Raw genomic sequence first — 20700 nt, forward strand, 5'->3', positions numbered from 1 at the left:
TGTAGGATGCATCTGGACTCAAATATATTTGATAGGCGTGGAACCAGGTGTGTCAATGTCTCCAACAGAAACATATACCATTCCATACTACTTCCCCTACTGCCCTGCTCTGTTTCTTCCGGACTTAATGTAATGTCATGGCATCCAGGATTTGCTATTTGGTATTGATCAGTTATAATTAGAATTTGTAGAACCAGTGATGTTTTTCCAGTGTCCAGTTATGATTATCAGTAGGCCAGTACTGCAGGCATTTCTTTTATGTTACATGCAAGCCGTATGGGTGTATGAATACCTGCTTCGCTCTGCTTCATGGAAATAAAACCATACAGGTTCCTGCTATTATTCCATGTTCATGGTTAATTTGTGTTACTGTTGCAAATGTACCATAATTCATAGGTATCTGCCACCAGCCCATATTAAGTCCTGCTGGATCCATTGTATCCATTAGACCAAAACCTCACCGCATTATTTGTACTCGCAAAAGGAAAACAACAATAAAACCTGACATATTAAGAAAATTTGTTTTAATTTTTTACACATAAATAAATAAGGCAATCAATCATCAAAAATATTAATATTTTTATTGTATCCAAAAATTAAAAAACTATTAAATAGAAAGTTTATGAAAATATTAATTAAGGACATTAATTTTGCACATGAAATGAGCTACAACTGAACATATATATATATATATATATATATATATATATATATTTTTTTTTTTTTTTTTTTCTTTTTTTTGGACGGGGGGGATATTTACTGTATATCTATCTTTTTCCCACCACTTGAACAACTGAAAATCTTCATAGTCAGAAATTGGTTTTGGAAATTTCACTGGGATATAACTTTGGATTTGTCAGGTGGAGGTTCAGCATTTTCATCTCTTGAGCTTTCCACATCAAATACTGTACATTGTCTACCTTCCCAATTTTTTTGTTACCTTTTAATTCTGGTCTTTAGGTGTGGTGTGGCAAGGCATTATTTATAAAAACAGGAACGGCACCCGACCCGCGAAATTACCTGACCCGCATTGCGGATAACTCCCGGGTACCCGACCCGATGCAGGACTCTAGTCTGTATATGTAACTTTGGATACTTGACGCTGTAACCTAGAAGCGGCGCATTGAAATTTTTTATCCCGATGCGATTCCTGCTAATTGCCCAGTGAGTGTGTTCTGTAGCTAAATTCTTAAACAATAATCACAGGATAAAATTATAGATGGTATGCGAAATAGCTATTTGAGAAAATGATGTGAAAATATTCTGTTGTAATTTTATGTAGTAGTAGCGCAGTAAGGCACCTCTAACCCAGGCTCCCATAATATGTCATTTTTACATTTTGTGTGCACCAAAAATGATATTCACAGTTTCCGATCTCTGCTTATCATTTTCGGTGCCATCTGGAAAAGGGGGTTTGATTAGTTTCATTAAAGTATGTACAGTGTACTTAGTATTGGCAAAGGATTCAAGGAAGCATGGTTTTACTTTATCAGAGAAAAAAAAAAAAAAAAAAAGTATGGAGGAATTGTGCTTCTCATCAAAAGCATCCTGTGTGCAACAAAAGCTTTCCTATATTCATAAGTTATGCATGCTGGTATAGAATCTCTGTGGTGTGTGAGTTATGTTGGAAGCAAAGGTATAATGATATTAGAAGTAATCTACAGACTCAGAAGGTTGCAAAGATTATGATGAGAGCCTCTACAAACAAATGTCATGAGCAAGAAAGTGCAAATGTCTTATGGGTGATTTCAGTTGCCCCTAATTTATGTTAGCAAGTGGGAGGAGAAATTCGCTACGGCAACAATTTATAAATCAATTAGATAATTGTTATTTGTAGCATGTTAGGGAAGGTGCTAGGGACAAGAATAATTCTAGACATGATTACCTGTGAGTCAGATGACGTCATAGGGCTGACAGTACAGGGACCGTTAGGAGATTGTGAACACGGAGTTCTAAGTTGAATGGCGAGGAGAAAAGTAGCAGTTGTTAAAGGCATAGGAATGGATTTTAATTTCCGAGAAGGAGATTAATTGATACTTGGCCTTTACTACAACTGTGGAGATAGCTCACAGAGCACGAATACATTAGAATTATGGAATATCTTTAAAGTCACAGACACCTTCTGTTGCATATATACCATTTTAAGGAAATGCAGCGAGATGCATTCCAAGATGGATGAATAATGAACTAGCCAGTTTAATAGAGTAGGCAAAGATGGCATGGAAAAAGTTAGAGGTGTTAAAAGTACTGAAGCCTAAAAAAAAAAAAAAAAGATAGAGCTACAAATCAGTTTGTAATAGTACCACAGAAAAGAGTAGGTTTGCCAAAGTCTGATTATCAGAAATCACCAGCAAAGGGAGCCAATAACGGAGACAGAGTTTTTCATATACAGTAGACTCTTGATTTTCCGGGATAGATTGTAAAAAAAAAAAATAAAATAAAATAAAATCCCGGATAATCTATTTCCTGGTTAATCCAAAAATACAGAAGTCCCCGACATACGTAAGAGATATGTTACAGGACTTCTTACGTAAGTCGAGTTTTACGTAACTCGGCAATGACTAATAACATATTGCTACTATATTATTATTGACAAATCTGAATTCAGCACGATAATTGTTAATGTTTGACCATTTTCATACATCCTTGTTATTTTAATTTTCTGATCCAAATCGATCGCTTTCCCTTTTCTTGGTAGATTTACTAGTACCATTGTCACTTATTCTCTTAGTTGGCACCATGATAACAAGTGGTGCGTCATACCTTCATGGGGCCCAAGTCCAAATGGAATTTGGGGCCCCCATCTAAATTAAAAACTAATAAAGAACATTTTCAATTTCATTGTATTGTGACAACCAAACAAACAAATTATATGACATAAGAACTAAATATAAAATTTCAAAATCAGTAAAGCCATTTTTGGAAAAACATAATTGTCAAATTAATCTTCAGGTAAAGTTCATTGACGTTGATAGGTAGAAAGTTCAGTTTCCAATAAAAGTCACTTAAAAATATTAGTAAAAAACAGCAATGAGTTTTAGAAACAGTGGTTTTGGGGGTCCCCTCTGATCTGGGCCCCTAGGCAAATGTCTTTTTTTGCCTATAGGATAACGCATCACTGATGATAACGGTCAAAATGAAATTTTCTGTGAAGAACTTCACAGGGTTAAAGCTCACTATATCACCCAACGCGAGCTCACATTTTACTAAAGCATAAATTCTGGAGGTCACTGCCATAAAACAATAAAAACAATTTGCACTTCCGATTTATTGGTCTTTTCTGTTAGTGCAATTCATTATAAATGGGTAATAAACTCTATCTTATTGCATTTGCGATAATACCGATAACTGGAATTCTGTGAGTTTTTACGTTATTATGGTGAAATGTGTTCCCCTTCACTGAAATCTTCAAAAACATATAAATTTTAAGAATCTTCTTCTCTTCTTTCCTATTTTTTGCCTTGTTATTCTGTATCTCTCTTGTGCAATTTGTGCATGCTGTGATCTTCGTTATCGATTGCTTATTATTATTATTTTGTTTTTTGTTTTAAATTTTACAATCCTAAAAAAAAAAAAAGAGTGGAAAAAAAAAAGCAAGTCTGAAGTCTGTAGATTGCTGAACATTGAAAAATATTCAGCAACTTGCGTAAAAAATATGGCAATAGATAAAATATGAAAAAAACTTACCATGCACTACTTGCGAGCCCAGCCGACTGGGCTAGCCTGGTGGGTAAAGTGCCTGCCTGGCAACCCAAAGGTCGCGGGTTCGAATCCCGCCTCGGGCTTGGATCAAAGTACTGCAAAAACCTTAGGAGGTGCACTATGGCCACAGAAGCTGATGCGCCAACAACTACCAAAATAAAAATAAAACTTGCATGTCCAATTCGATGCTTCTCTTTATTTTTTGTGTTGTCGATTTTAAATCTAATAGCATCCCTTTATTTTTTACGATGTCGCGTATGGTTTGGTCACCAACATTATAATGGTTCTTTATGGATTTAACAGATGCACTGTTTTCATTTTTCAAACTTTTGAATAATTTCAAGTTTTCACAAAGGTAAATGCAAAAGAGTTGCATCCTGAAAATGCAACTCTTTTGCGTTTTCAGTTGCATTTTCAGACCGCAACTCTTTTGCAGTTACCCATCATTTTCGTTATTTATAAACAAAAAAAATATTTACTATAAAAAAAAAATTTGACAATTCTAAATAACGAAACAAAATTTGTCTTTTTGCGGTGCAAAGGATCACAACAATCGACGCAACGCACTAAAACAAACTAAACATTTGGTCTTTTTTTATTATTATTATTATTTATTTATTTATTTATTTATATATATATTTTTTTGGGCAGAGGTTGCAAGATAATAGGCATACTAATCTCCCAGTGACTACTTATAACGCCGCTTCTTGTCGCTTATTTACAACTTGCAAAACATCTGTTTATACCTGTTCTAGTCATTACTTGAATTTTATGAGTTCTGGTTGTGTTTTTTTTTTTTTTTTAAATTGGAGTCTTGAACTGTCCCAGTTAAACCGATCCCAGTAAATAGTCTGCTGTATGTGAATACAAAGAAGAGCAGAACTAATTAGATCAAATGAATGTGGGAAAATCTTAGATAACCCAGCTGATGTTGCGGATGAACTGAACAGGTACTGTTAATCCATCTGCAACATCAGCTGACAATTATGCTATCTGATTTATTTATTTATTTTGAATGCATTCTAGTCAGGATCCTTGGATTTGACTTGCTAATAGTACCCGGCCTTGAGACCAACGAACTCAAGATACTGAGGAGGAAATCCACGACTACTGACAGCTGGTCTCTAACCCCACACACTCCACTCAGTATAGCCTTGCGCTCTTGCTAACATGGCTACTGGGGCCCTGCTATCTGATGATAACTGTGATAAACTCCGGCACTTATTCGGGTTCAGGTGATGTAGGAACTCTGGTGATCAACATTCATGTGGGAGTTTTCCATGCAGTGTGTGCCCCCAGGTTGCTTTTCATGGCATGAAATTTTTCCCTGTTGAACTGTGTTCTCGTGCTTTTTGAATATGTTGAATTCTGCCAGTCTGTGTGCATGTTTGTGTGTGTGTGTTTTTAGGCTTTCTACGTTCTGTGGAGATTTTGTTTAGACTGAATTTTACTCTCAGCTCTTGTTTTCTTGGTGATGGTTTTTGAGGCTGTGTTTTAGTGATTAAATTTATCCAACACGTGAACCCATGCAGAGCAAACCCAAGGTTACAATTTTGAAGCACTACCATGGTGTGATTGGCGCAGAAAAGCAACATTTATTTGAATCGAAGTTCAGGCCAACAATCACTTTTTCTTTTCTTCTTTATTTGTTGATGAGTGCTAGCGGCGATGCAATACTTGACTGGAAGGAGAACAGAAAGCTGCAATGGTCAGAATTGAAGCTCATCTCAGGTGATAGATTCATGGTGACATTAGTTGGTGAAAAAATATAGTTAATATGATTGGTTCCTCTTGTTGGAGAAATCTGACTAGAGAATGACAAATAAATATTTATTTAAGAATATTCCAGGCACAGGGCAGCTGCATTCTGACTAGTTGAGAAGAGATGCTGTAAACTTTCATGTTGTTAATTGAAGTTAGTCTCCGCAGAGTAGAGCGATGTGTTTCGGCGGAAGTTACTGATTATTCACTTTCTGGCTTCCCGAACTTCCTGTCCTGTTTGTTGGTGTCGTCAGATAAACAGTTCTTACATCAAGAATAGATTTTTGGTAATCAAATGACACTGTAATAGCTTTTTAAAATTATCAGCCTGTACAGCGGTGGAGCTGATTAGTGTGAGCTTAGAGAGGTGTTTTATGTTATGGCCATGCCATTGCCCTGTTTCTCCTGTCTGGAGGGAAAGAATGTAATCATTTACCAATTCCAATGCGACTAAGGATTTCTCATGAGGGCATTATCCACATCTCTGTGATGCATAAAATAACTCTGCCAGTATTTTTACTAGTTTTTTTAGAAAAACTTCATTTTCCATATGTTATAAATATATTATTATTGTTGTTATTTTGATATAAACCAAAGAATTAATAATGTAATCGAGCAGGCTTCAGAATGTGTAACTCTGAGCTAGATGTGAAATAAATGAGTGTTTTAGTTTGATGGCAGTTTAATGAAGTGTTTTTGCTTCCATAAAGGTGACTACAGTGTGATCTCAGAGAGTTTTTAAATTCTGTATAGTGGGACCTACTAATGATATCATTAGTAGGAATTAATCCAGGAACCATTCCAGGAATTAATCGTGGAAGCTACTAAGCGTTTTATACCGATTTAAGAAATTGTTCAAGGTTTAAGCCTAAATGAACTACTGAGACTTGTGGCAGAGAAGAAAAATTCATGGGTTGCATATAAATTATCAGGCGACGCAGAAGCCTATATGATATATATAAGCTAGTCTGTAATCAAGTCACAAAGGAGATTAGGCAAATGAAGGCAGATTATAAGAAATCTTTGGCAAAGGATGCTAAGAAAAACAGCAAGGACTTCTTTACTTATATAAACTCTAAAAGGAAAGGGATGAATCAGATTGGTCCACTTGATATTGATGGTTCGACTGTTGATGATCCTGCTCAGATAGCTAACAAACTAATGAGTATTTTGCAACTACATTCACGCATGAGTTATTAGGGCAGGAAAATACCGGAAGTTTATCAAACTGTAACAGGGTGCTTAATGATTTTGTAATAACAGAGCAAATTGGAGGAGAAATTGTTGAAGTTAACATATTTGTTGTTGAAGTTGTTGAACATAAGAAAGGCACCTGGGGTGGATGGAATCTATCCAGTTATATTAAAGGAGGCGGCAAAGCAACTAAGCAAACCCTTAGCCATAATTATGAGAGCATCTTTGTACTCAGGGGAGGTCCCCACGGACTGGAGATGGTCAAATGTATCCCCAATTCACAAAGGGGGATCGAAGGGTGACACGAGTAATTACAGACCAGTTAGTTTAACTTCTGTTCCGGGTAAAATAATGGAGTCACTGGTTAAAGATGCATTGGAGGATCATCTAGACAAGACTTTAGCAATAATTCAGACACAGCATTTGTTTAAGGGAAAGTCTTGTCATCCAAATTTGATTGGATACTATGATGTGGTTACAAAGGAACTAGATGCAAAAAATAATTTTGATATCATATACTTGGATTTCAGAAAAGCTTTTGACACTGTTGCACATGAAAGGCTACTGTACAAATTGGAGCAGTATGGCATTAAGGGCAAGTTGCCACAATGGATAAAGGGATGGTTGAGTGGGAGAAGACAGAGTGGTTATCAATGGAAGCTGCTCTTCATAGGCCAAGGTTATTAGTGGAGTACCCCAGGGTGTTGGGCCCATTTTTGTTTTGTATATTTATCAATGATATTGATGAAAGTATATTAGGCTTAATGTCAAAGTTTGCAGATTACACAAAGGTTGGCAGGATTGTTAATGACAGTATGCTCCTGCAACAGTATCTAGAAAAGTTAGTGCAGATGGGCTGAGAAGTGGCAGCTAAAGTTTAACATTGACAAATGGAAAGTACTGCATGTGGGTAGCAGTAATCCAAGAGAAATGTACCAACTGTGTGGGACTACACTCAGGGTGGTGGAGAATGAAAAAGACCTGGGAGTAATTGTGCAGTCAGCAATGAAGTTTTCTGAGCAGTGCGGTTTGTACATTGGCATCATTATTGTAACCTCTCATATTGTGAAATCCTTCAAGTTTCGTTCCTTATACTTCAAATAAGTAACACTTCCCCATTAGTGTTACTTATTTGAAGTATAAGGAAGGCTTCATAATTCATTATGAAGGAGTTCACAATATGAATGTACTAACTTTGGTTTGTTTAAAAAAAAATTCAAGTATGTAGTAATAATGCAAATATGCTAACTAATGTCATAGTTTGAATTTACATAGTTCAGCGCTTACTGCCTTAAAATATTATTATCCAACTGATTTCTTTTTTTATATCTCTAACTGTATGTTGATGCATACTTATAACTTTTCAAACCCTAGCCTTTATGCACTGTAATTGGTATTTATTGCATGTATCTAATTGTGTGTACAATAAAAGGTTATTTGTTTATTTATAATCAGTATTTAAGCTACAATATTACAGTATATGAATAGCCTATGTTGATAGGTAAAAAAAAATAAATAATAATTGCCTGATTTCTTTTGGTATAATTTTAATGAAATTTGAGAAGGCTTGCCGAATCTTCCAACAAAGCAAATATAAAATTTAATGAAAATCCATCCATTAAGAGTTAAGTTATTACATGTCGGTAGACAGACAAAGAAATATAACCACCAAATTTCTATTGCTCTTGTTTTAATGAAATTTGAGTTGGCTTGTCAAATTTTTCTAAAGAGCTAAAAATAAAATTTTATGAAAATCAATCCACTAGAAGTCAAGTTATTAAATGTAGATGAACGTGATGAAGGTAGTAAGCACTTTACTCATATACACACTAACATGCCTAATGATTATCCTCCATAGAAAAAAATATTTTTACAATGCAGCATAAAAAATTTTTTTTTTCTTAAAGGAAAATTATAATGAGATATGTGCAGTCTTTATCAATTTGACGCTTTGGTTTTAGTAATATACTGTGGAGATATAATCATTTTCTCACTCTTAATAAAAATGGTTATGTTTCATTGTTGCTGTCATTATAGTTTGTTGTGCAACTGATGCTGCATTGCCTAGTTATAATTGGTGGCAAAATCCTTGGTTGTGTGGAATTAAATCTAGTGTGTGTGTGTGTGTGTAAGTTGCTGCTTATGGAAGAGATTAACTATAGCAAGAGCATTTCTTGCTAATTTATGTAGTTAAAATGTGCTGCATTTTAAAGACTTCTAGATTGTAAAGCGATGAATTTTATGGTTTCCTGTATGTATTTAAATGAAAGCGTGTTTTGGGTACTAATTATGAAAGAAAGTAAAATCAGTATGTCAGCATATATTTTGTTATCCTCTGAGAAGGTTTTAGGTTCAATTCTAATTCCCTACGCTTCCATCACAGAAACTACAATAAACTCGATAGGGAAGTTCTAATTGTTTTCAAAATTTCAGCACATCTTCTGAATATTCTGTTGGACCTTTATACCACTGGCTATATTCCCTTGGATCTCCAGACATTTAGGAATGAAGGCAATAAATTAGCAGATCAGTTGGCCAAACAGACTACTATCTGAGTAGAAAATAATTTTGATTCTGTACACAGATTATAAGCTAATGATTAGAAACTCATGTAGAGAAAAATAGCAGGTGACTTAAACTCAAAAACAAGTTATTCCAATTAAAATAGGTATTCCAACTTTGTCTTTGTTTAAAAAAAAAAAAATGTTACCTTGGTTAGGAATAGACAACACATTGAAGATATGCATATCTATTAGATCGGAACCTTCTCAGTGAACTGCTATGATGCACTTCAATTAGTTAAACTTCTACCCTTGGAATGTCCTATCTGTGACAAAGAATATAGATCTTCCTTCTCAATATTTTATGATACATACATAAGACAGTTGCATTTCAGCAAATTTTGGGAGATAGGGAAGCTATATCAGGTGCCTTCACATGCTTAAAAGCAATAAACTGCTCAAGTGAGCTGTATTAGTTTTAACAACAAGTCAGCCAACAGAAACAATTATAAATTATTTGTGGGAGGGGAACCAAGACCAAATGCAAATAACTTGGATGCTGATGTATTATAGTTTATTAGAATCTTGCAAGTAGGGAGAAGGTCATTTTTCTTAAGAAAGTGATGGTGAGACCATACTTGGAATATATATCCAGGTCTGGAGACTGCAACTAAAGAAAGTTATGGAACTTCTGGGGAAAATGCGCAAAGCAGTGCAGCTAGATTGGTTAAGAGCACTAAGCATTATCCTCATGAGAAGTTTATATATTCAAATATACCAATTGTAATGGTTTAAAAGGTGTGGTCTGCAGTACTTAGCAGTTAGACATCTGAGGCAGAGGTAATTTGATTGAGGTATATAATGCCCTGATGGAGATTAGTAAAATTAATGAGGGAGGAATATTTTTTACTGGTGAGTGCGAGAAGAATTAAAGCACAAATATAAATTTTTATAACTGCTGAGGCCCCAAGTGCCAAGCGATAGTTCCCAAGCAATCTTTCTAGTGCGATTTTTCTAGCGTTTTTCCTAGGGCGAGTACTAGTGCTTTAATAAACCCTCCACTGCTTGCAATGTTACTGTTATTGCTAGCAACGTACTGCTCTCTTCTTGTGCTGGTCACTGGTTGGCACCACTCCTGTCTCCATATGGCAAGGCTGGTAACCCAGGAGAAGAAAGTCCCTCTCCCAGGGCTAAAAGGATCGAACATGAACTTGAATAATTTTCCTTCTTTAGAGCCTTCATGCTCAAGACTGGAAATGTCCGATGTCAATGACTCTAATCAACTGAAAAGGCTTTGAAGGGAAGCACAGTGAAATGACATGCCAATCTTTCTGATGATACATTCTCTCTCTCCACCCAGCCTGTGGTCCAAAGATATTTGGAATCCATTGCTGGAACACCAAACATGGTTAAAAGATTACAATCCGGAGACCTCCTGATTGAAACAGCCAACTCAAAACTTTCCCAGTGGCTGCTCAAAACAACGACATTTGGTGGGTTGCCAGTATCTATCACTCCCCACAATACATTAAATTCCTCAAAAGGTGTCATTGCAGAGTGGAACCTACTTACAGTATCTGAAGAGGAATTACTTCAGAAATTGAGCAATCAAAAAGTAATTACTGCCAACCGTATAATGACCAAAAAAGGTGGAAATCTTGTTCCAACTCGATCCATCATTTTAACTTTTAGCACCCCAGATTTGCCATCCTCTGTAAAAGCTGGCTATTTAAACTGTGAATTCGGCCTTAAATCCCATTTGTTGTTTTAAATGCCAAAAATATGGACACTCCTAGCAAGCATGTAGAGGTGATGCCATTTGTCCTATTTGTGGATCCAAGGAGCATACACAAGCAGATTGTTCAGCCTCAGCTGAACAATCTGCTGAACAATTTGCCCCAACTGTAAAGAAAGTCATCCGGGCTTCTCTAAATCATGTGGAAAACAGGGAAGAAAATGCAAAAATATAAAATTGAACATAGTCATATTCCATGAGGCATGCAGACAAGTTATATCAGCCACGCCCAGTCGTTCTTATGCATCTTGCACTTGAAGCTCTCATTCAACAGCAGTTCAAACAGATGCATCAGTACCACCCAGCATATCTCTAGCTAACTGGGTTAAAAGTACACTATCGAACTCGGGAAAAGACACATCTCAAACTAAGACCAGTGAAGCAACCAACACTCCAATCAGCATCCCAGCTGATTCGCCAATGGGCCTGCATAACAAAGAAAAATTGAAACCTGCTGACGACAACAAGAAAACTGAATCGCCCAACAATAGTATGGAAATAGATGCACACTCAGATCATGAGGAACCCATACTAGAACTACATGCAAACGACACTATGGATACTAGACGCCCGATCTTCCCAAAAAAAGATCGAAAAAAAATTCTCCTCAAACAAAAAAAAAAAAAAAAAAAGTCAGGTGAATCATCCTCAGCTAAACCTAAATGATGCATAATGTTTTACAATGGAACTGCAGAGGCTTTCATTGCAACACATACGATATTAAAGACTTGATTAATCGATATTTTCCAGATGCTCTTTGTCTTCAGGAAACTTAACTAACCTTGCAAATTTCTCTTTCAATAAAGAACTCTTGCCTTTATCGAAGAGATTGTAATACAGCAAATGCAGCCCACGGTGGTGTGGCAATTCTAGTAAATTCAAAGGTCCCAACTAAACATATCCCACTTCAGCCTGAAATAAAAGCTGCTGCTGTTCGTATCACTTTTTGTATTTCAGTAACACTTCTCAATCTATCTGCCGCCAAACTGTACTTACTCTTTAAAAGATCTTGAAGATCTCTTCACATAGATACCTCCACCTTTCTGTATATTAGGTGATTTTAACAGGTGCCACCCCTTATCCGGCGAGCCTAAACTAGATATATGTGGTCGACTCATTAAAAGCTTTCTGGAGGCACAAAACCTCACACTACTCAATACTGGTGCACACATTCATGTGCATCTCCCAAATGGACACACCTCAGAAATAGATCTTTCTAATTTGTTCTCTAGTACTGGGTCCCAACCATAGAGTGGTATGTAATAAAGGATCCCATGGGCAGCGACCACTTTCCAATTGTATGCAACATTTTAATAGCACAGACTCCTTCAATGAAATCCTGCAGGAAATGGAAATTTGTCCAAGCAAACTGGGCAAAATTTCAGTCCTCAATCTCTCTTTATGAGGAAAAAATCCGTCTACAGCATATTGATAACGTGATAGCTTACCTCACCTTGTATCTCCTAAAAACAGCTGAAGATGCAATACCATTATCAAATCCCCCAGGCCGAAATCATTATAATTACTGGTGGAATGAGCATTTCAGAAAAGCAAAGAAAGCAAAAAATAAAGCCTGGAATTTGTTTCGACAATATCCAACTACAGCCAATATCATTAATTATAAGAAGCTAAGGGCAAAATTATGTTTCGTACAAAGACAAGCCAAGATTCCTGGACCCGTTTTGCCTCAAGCATTAACAAAAACACTGACATCGAAATAAAATCAGACAGCTTTCTGGTAAGTTTCCTACTGTATCTTCTGCAATCCTCTCCTGGAATGGGCAAGATCTGTTTGGTTCTTTAGATTTAGGTAATGCTTTGGGTAATACTTTTGCTGAAATCTCTGCAGCATCAGCTTATAGTACAAGTTTTCAGTGAATTAAAAACACTGCAGAACTGCACTCTAACTTTCAAACTGCCCTCGTACTATAATATATAATAAAGCTCTGCAATTTTCTGAACTCTTGCATGCCATTAGAACAGCCCACAATGGTGCTGCTGGACCAGGTGGGATCTATTATGTCATGCTACAACATCTTGATGACAAAGTTTTGCACCTCCTCCTGGTCTTTTACAACCGTATTTTTTTAGAAAATGTTTATCCAGCTTCTTGGCATCATTCTGCTGTTTTCGCTTTCCTAAAACCTGGAAAAGATCCAACCAACCCCCATAGCTATAGACCAATATCTCTCTCAAGCTGTCTCAGCAAAATCCTTAAAAAAAATTGTCCACAGCAGACTCATCTGGATCATCGTTAATGAACCATAGTCAACATGGCTTTCATCAAAACAGGTCATGCTTGGATCTCATGGTGAAGGCTGAATTTGTCATCCATAATGCCTTTTTTAAACACGAACATCTAATAATGGTTTCAGTAGATATAGAGAAAGCTTTTGACACCATCTGGCGACATGGAATACTTAAAGATTTTTACCCCCTTGGTCTACAGGGCAACCTTTCTATATTTGTGAAGAATTTTCTACATACTAGATCATTCCAAGTTCGATACCAGCATGCCCTTTCTAACTTTCATTCAGAAAGAAGGTGTTCTACAGGGATCAGTACTGAGTGCCACTCTTTTTGCTCTTAGAATAGATTCTATCACTAAACAGCTTTCAAATACAGTTGAGACTTACCTTTATGCAGATGACCTTCCATCTCCTGTCGTTCCCAAAATATGAGATCTATTGAAAGGTGGCTTCAGATATCACTTAATAAAACACAGCAATGGACCAGCCTCAGTGGCTATCAACTCTCACAGCAGAAAACAATTGCTATCCATTTTTGTAGACAATGCTAATTTCATCCAGATCTTGATGTTATTAGTCACTAATAACATCAGAATCCTAGGATTAATCCTTGACTAGAAGTTAAACTTCTTAGATCATATTAAAAATGTACGTACTTCCTGTCTGAAAAAGCTAAACATACTCAAAGCTTTATCTGCCCAAACATGGGGTGCAGATCGTACCTCTCCACTTCCTTTATACAGGGCATTAATTAGATCCCATATATGATTCGGCCAGAATGAGTGCATTGAACTGGCTTGATCTCATTCAACACAGTGCTTTGAGGCTTGCACTTGGTGCTTTCAGAACATCACCAGCACAGTCTCTACATTGATGCCCATGAACCCCCACTAACTTTACTTAGGAAAACAGTTATTGAAGTATGCTGTCAAGATACAAAGTTGTGCCTTGCATCCCATTCAGTCATACCTGTTCAATCCACCATCAGAAAACTTCTTCAGAAATAAACCTAGCATAGTAAAGCTAGCTGGTCTTCACCTTCTTGAACTGATGGAAGTTTGGAGTGTTTCCATACAACAGGTAGCAACTTGCTGTCAACCACCATGGGCTTCTCTTCCTCTAGTGACTTGTGACACTGCCCTTTGCCAATGAGGAAAGGACATTTTACAAGCATCAAATATCAAACAACTTCATGCAGTTCACACTCAAAGATATATTGATTTTTCCCCCAATTTATACAGATGGCTCTAAATCTAATTCAAACATTGGAGCAGCTACAGTGTTTCTGAATACCATTATTTCAGTATCCCTTCCATCTGAATTCAGTATCTTCTCAGCTGATTTATGTGCAATTAAACTGGCCTTACAAAATCTCTGTTCTGACTGCTCTTTAAAATCTGTTATTTACACCAGTTTGCTCAGTTCAATCATGGCTTTATGTAATTCCTCAGATAAAGTTCAGCCTGTTATAGATGAAATACGAAGCATATTACTAAAAATTGAAGAATGCCATCAATGGGTCACCTTCTGTTGAATTCCAGCACATTCTGGTATTTTGGGCAATGAACTGGCTGATAAACCTGCAAAAAAATCATTAGTTAAGTCTAAAAAACTACTTTAGACTTAACTAATATCCCTGTTCTACCATCAGACTATGCATTAACTATTCAAGCTACATGCTTGTCAGAATGCACAACAATGTGAAACTCTCAAACAAATAATACTCTTTCAAATTAAACATGATCCAAAAATTTGGCACTCCAGTGTCCGTACATCAAGACAAGAAGTCCTTTCAAGGGCGAGAATAGGTCATACCCATCTTTATTTACTCACAGGAGACAATCCACCACAGTGTCCACATTGTTATATAAATCTGACTGAAAACACATTCTTATTGACTGCCCCTACTATAGACAAGACAGAACTTCAACCCTGCTATCACTGGTAAACCTTGATAAACCAATAATTTTAGAGAATCTCATTGGTGAAAAGGCAAATTTCCAAATTTTTCAACTACATCAAGCAAACTGGACTTTTTAATCATTTCTGATTTTTGAAAATTTCTCATTTCCTTATAGTATAAATGAGTAGGTGCATTACTCATTTATACTATAAATTGTTATGGGGGTTTTATGTGCCATTAAACCCCCATAACAACAACAACATAACTGTTGACTACTTCTTGTGAAGTTTACCTTAACGCAGCAGCAGAAAAAACTAATTTCTGAGTCCTCCTTAAGAGTGGGCAGACAATGGGGGTATAGTAGTTTTGTCACTGATATTGTGGAACATTGGAATAAATTGCCTGCAGGGATAGTTGAGGCAGAGAGTTTAACAAAATTGAAGGAAGAATTGGATGGATGCTTTTTGACTATGTGAACATTGAGTATTCATAATATTCACACAGTCAAAAATAGTCAAGTTAATGTAAAAATGGCATCGTTATGCCATTTTGATGCTAACTCCATGCATTAATTGCTTATGTACATGAAAATTTCAAAAATGATTCAATAATCAGTAAATTGTTGTTTAAAATGAACACTGTTGCACACAGAAAACTGTGGTAAAAATGTAGCAGTAAATTCATTTGATTAATACTCTCATTTATTTTTCTTCTGCATGCACACCTTGAAATAGCCATAATTCAACGATGGTTGAAAATAGAAACAATATTATAGTAAAATTTGTTATAAACTACTGAATCAGCACCTGAAGTATGGCAGATTGGTTTTGAAACACCCTGTCCTGTATGACACACTTTCAAATAATTGTAAAGGAATATTTATAATAAATAAAAAACAAAAAAAAACCAAAATGGTTTCTATACCACATTTTTAATTTCATGTTGAATTAATGTGTATATTTATTGTCATTTGCTGTAACCCTATATTATTTATTTTATTTATTTATTTTTTAACTAAGTAATTGACCATTGTAGCTTTAGATCAATTCACAAAAGTACCTAGTTTAGTATAATAAAGAGGTTAGCCAGCATACTGCAGTTCCAGTCCATTAAGTTTCTCATCAAGCAGAAGTGAAAAGAAGACGTCTTTACAAAGATAACTATTCACCTCTTGATTCTGCTAATTTCAGTTCCATATGAAAAGTAGAACTAAGTTCTGCTTTTCATATGGAATTGAAATGAGCAGAATCAAGAGGCGAGTTATATTGTGATGAAGTGTTTATTTCATTTGTGATTGTTATTTGGATAATTAAGTGTTTCTCATAAAGCTAATTTCTCTTTTGTTTGTTCAACCTTTGGTTGAGTGCTGATTTTTTTCCAAAATGCTATTTTTGCTTTTAATTTTTATCTTTTAAGTTTGTGGAAATCAAGATAACTAAGAATTCAGAAGTCTCATTTCATTTTTATTTAGCTCAGAAATCTAGTCAGGTGAGTCCAAGATCCTCAAAAGATGAAAACAGTGAACTTTCTGCCGATGATAATTTAAAACCAGAAAATGTTTCAGATGCTATTCGAGAAATTAAACAAGCCATTCAATTGAGTAAAAGTATACAGCTAAAAAACACTCACATCAGCAAATCTGACGGATCTAATCAACCTGTTTGGATTCCTAGGTATGCCTTTTAATATGGTGTTTTGTTATAGTATATATTTGCATGTTGTATCAGAAACATGTTACTACATTTTGACATATTCTGTGTAAGGGAGATCATCACAGCACCGAAGCTTTTTTTACATTGAAAAATAGTAGTCAGTTCATCAGTATATAGATGAATAGAGAAAGCAAGGGATGGGATCTATTCTTTGAGCATAACAGACAAGTGTTAAATAATGGTACAAGCATCTTGATGGTTGAATCCTGAAATCAGAATATTGTCAACTCTTTCAGCATTGGCACTCTCATATTATGATGCAAATTCATATGAATATTTTGATTATTTTGTATTTGATGATATATGCCTGTCACTGGTTCAGTGTACATAATCATGTTTTAGAACATTTTAAAAAAAATAAAAAAACAAATTTCTGTTTGTCTTTAAGTGAAATTGATCAAGTGTGTGTCTTCATTTTTTTTTGTGGTTTTTTATGCATTTTTTCACTTATTACTAATTATTGAATAGATGTATGCATTCTTCAAATATAAAGATCTGTAGTTTATATAAACTTTTTTTATGATTTACCACCCAGAATTTTGAAGTAATAAACTGAAAGTGAAGTCAGTATTAAAAATATGCAGCTTATAATAATAAAGATAAAAACGTGCAAAGTATATGTTACAGAATGACTGAACCTGTCCAATGTATGATGTTAATATCTGATTCTTGGCAAGTGCAAAGCAGCTGTTACAACTATTTAATTGCAACTATAATTACAGCTATACTTAAGCAAAATAAAAACTGTTCTGTAAAGTACTATGTATTTTAGTGCATAAGTACTATTAAATATTGCCTCACTCAGTAAAAAAAAAAATAATACATCATGCAAATAAAGTAGAAAAAAGTAAAATGAAATAATAAAGAACAGTGTATGGTATGGCAGAAGTGTGTGAAAGTCATGAGACTTTCTTGCTATTTGAAATGATTATTGAAGATTAGCCGCTCATTAATAATTACAGTGAAGAATTCAACAGTTTCTCATTCTCCCATTGCATTAGGCTGTAACAACATATTCCCTGGACATCAAACAACTTTTACAGCTTTTGCAGTAGATCGGCATGCTTCTAAAGAACATTAATGCAAGAAGTTTCATTCAATTTCTTGGAAACAAAGGATTTACTACATTGTGCACTAGGCTACATAATGTCTGGATCAAAAACCTGACTAGGTGATGTTAACCTAGAAAAGAGCGGTTTTGGTGAGTAGTTGTTAGATAGTAGCCCAAATGACAGGATGTTTAGAAAATATTCTGTGGTTATAATGAGAATTTTATAGATCCCCACACACACACACACACACACACACTGTGTGTGTGTTGAGTTATTGCAAATTCTTATGACATATTTGTCAGTTGGCAACAGGTTTTTATATTAATTACATGGTCCATGTTACTATTTTTATTTTAATCACATGGTCCGTGATACTGTGCATATTATTGATGGTATGTATGACAATGAAAATATCCCCCTCTCACAAAAGGTATAGAAGCACTATCTTACATGGCTGTTATTGAGGTATTTATAAACATTTTGTTTTTCTGACCAGCTGTTGGATTTGTTTCTTTTGGGTGTGGTTGAAAGGTAAACTGCACACATTAAAACTTATGTTTGGGAAACTTGAATGACAGATTATTGATGTAGATTTCTGCCTATTGTTAGTTGCATCATATTTTAAATGGTGCATGGATGATAGTGATAGTAATCTGGAATGATAGTCACCTCTGTTAGCACCCTCTTGTTAGGTTCTTAGCTGTAATAAGTCACTACACTGAAGAAAAATACCTCTTGAAGATGCATGTCAAAGTTATTATTATTAACTATATGGTTGCAAGGAAGCCTGAGGCTTATGATGCACCACCCAAAAAAAAATTCCTGCATTACCCTGTGAGGGAGTGGGAGAAGTAGAAGGGAATCACCAAGAAAGAGAAGAATAAATGATATCCAGCACAGGACCTTGGGTTTGCCAAGCCCATACTCACCAGATTGGTAATATGTTTACTTATATATTTGTTTATTTGTGTAAATGGATAATTTAATCTTTTCTCTTCTGTTATATAAAAACTTAAGAGCAGGTTAAAATTTTCATGTATTCTGTTTATTTTGATGGTGGCAAACAAACTTGTGTAGTATTTAAAAATCCCATATATCAATCAGTTTCTTTTGTTTCACACACTATTTTTAGTCACAAGAGCAGACTCAGTATACAAAGCTTCTGTGCAGTCACAGGATCAGTCACACTGAGTCATCCCACCACAACTGAAGATAGAATAAAGAATAGAAAGTGAAAGAACTTTGTTATATTATGTTTCTACACCTATGTACTTCTTTACTTTACGAAATAATTTATATAACTCTTTTGTCCTAAACTTAGCTGCAGCTCATAAATAATTTTTAACTTTTGATAATGCAGGTATTCTGCAAAGAATTAGTTTTCTGAACTTATAATAAACATATGTTTATGATCAGCAGTTGAAACAGATTTATATAGAAGTTTCCATGCTTATGATAGTTGAAGGTAAAATGTTAGCATTACTAACAAATGATGAGAATTAATTTTTTCACAGAAAGAAGTGAATATTTAAGTAGGACTTCCAGACAAAAGTTATTATTATTAGCCATATGGTGCAGGGTAGCCTGAGGCTTATACTTCACAAGTTACCCTGAGAGAGAGAGAGATCGAGATCGCCACAAAATAAAAGAATGATGATATTCCAGCTCAGGACCCTGGGTGTGCCAATCCATACTTACCAGATGTGAGCCCCTGGGGTTACTTTTTGGGTTGATCTGAAGGTGCTAACCCTATTTCTTGAACAATCAGGTTAAAAAAAAATTTTCTTGCTTTATATGCAAATTGTAGGGCTAAAAGCTAATCATAGGCTTAGAAAGATTGGGGGGGGGGGGAAGAGACTAATCTCACACACACCTAGAAGCAAAACTGTCATTAATGAACCATTTCTCTCTCCAAATAGTGCTTTTGCCACTGATAAATATAAAACCGGAACCAACAGAAAATTTTGTTAAGACTATAGGTAAAAAGAAAGCTGTTTTAAGAAAATAATAATTATTGTAATGAATGTACAGTCTCTTCATCTCCCCAGATGAAGCTATCATCACTGATCGGGCGCATAGGTTATGGGACCGCAAGTGGCTCGAGAGTTTGCGGATTAATTCGACAGAGAACATCAATAGAGAGACAAAGGTTTGCGGATTCATCCCCTCTTTGAGGCTACGATCCTCAGGAGGGATGAACGATTTCATATGATGCGCTCCCGAGCCACTTCCGGTCCCAGTCCACAGGAGAATAGAACACGTGGCAGTGAAACACTTGATTTAGACCATGAACTTGCTGGTACTTAAGATGCACCGCAGTACAAGGAATCTACCGCTGAAGAAGGCAGGAGCCTTCGAAAGCTACAGTCGGTTTTATCGCTCTTAACCCGGTATTTTAATGTATTTTATTTGATGTATGTATGTATGTATATATATGTATATATATTATCCTTTTTAGTTGTAAAGTTATTTTAATTGTAAATATATAGTAGTAAACAGTTTTTTTTTAAAATACCAGTTTCCGTGTCTTATTTTAATACATGGTTGGTGAGAAACATAAAATCACAATATGAATTTACCCAACCCCAGAGGCCTGTTTGAAGAAATGAATGTACAGTATTTCAAAATTCCCTGAGATAAAGAATTCTAAACTCTATGCTAAGTGGGTTTTCATTGGGTGGGCCACAAATGAACAATCTTGTTGTAAGATGATAATTTCACAAATTTTTTGGTAATTTCTGTGTCTCAGAAAGAAGTGGAGGCTTGGTTACCATCAAAGAGTGTTGTGAAAAACTTGAGGCATTTATAAATCAAAGGACTACAAGAAGATT

The 20700-nt window shown here is 35.4% G+C and overlaps 1 protein-coding gene across 5 annotated transcripts in view; it reads left to right on the forward strand.

The window, feature by feature from the left end:
* The window catches only part of LOC150091569 (uncharacterized), a 322811-nt gene that overhangs the window by 62767 nt on the left and 239344 nt on the right, over nt 1–20700 (forward strand). For all 5 annotated transcript variants that reach the window (XM_090376203.1, XM_090376217.1, XM_090376221.1 and 2 more), the window contains exon 3: nt 16577–16778. In XM_090376203.1, the coding sequence (XP_090232329.1) occupies nt 16577–16778 (202 nt within the window). The remainder of the gene's footprint in view (nt 1–16576; nt 16779–20700) is intronic.

Source organism: Mastigoproctus giganteus, chromosome 1 (genome assembly GCF_048544385.1).
Source record: "Mastigoproctus giganteus isolate SK-2022 chromosome 1, ASM4854438v1, whole genome shotgun sequence".
In the NCBI taxonomy this organism is placed as follows: domain Eukaryota; kingdom Metazoa; phylum Arthropoda; class Arachnida; order Uropygi; family Thelyphonidae; genus Mastigoproctus; species Mastigoproctus giganteus.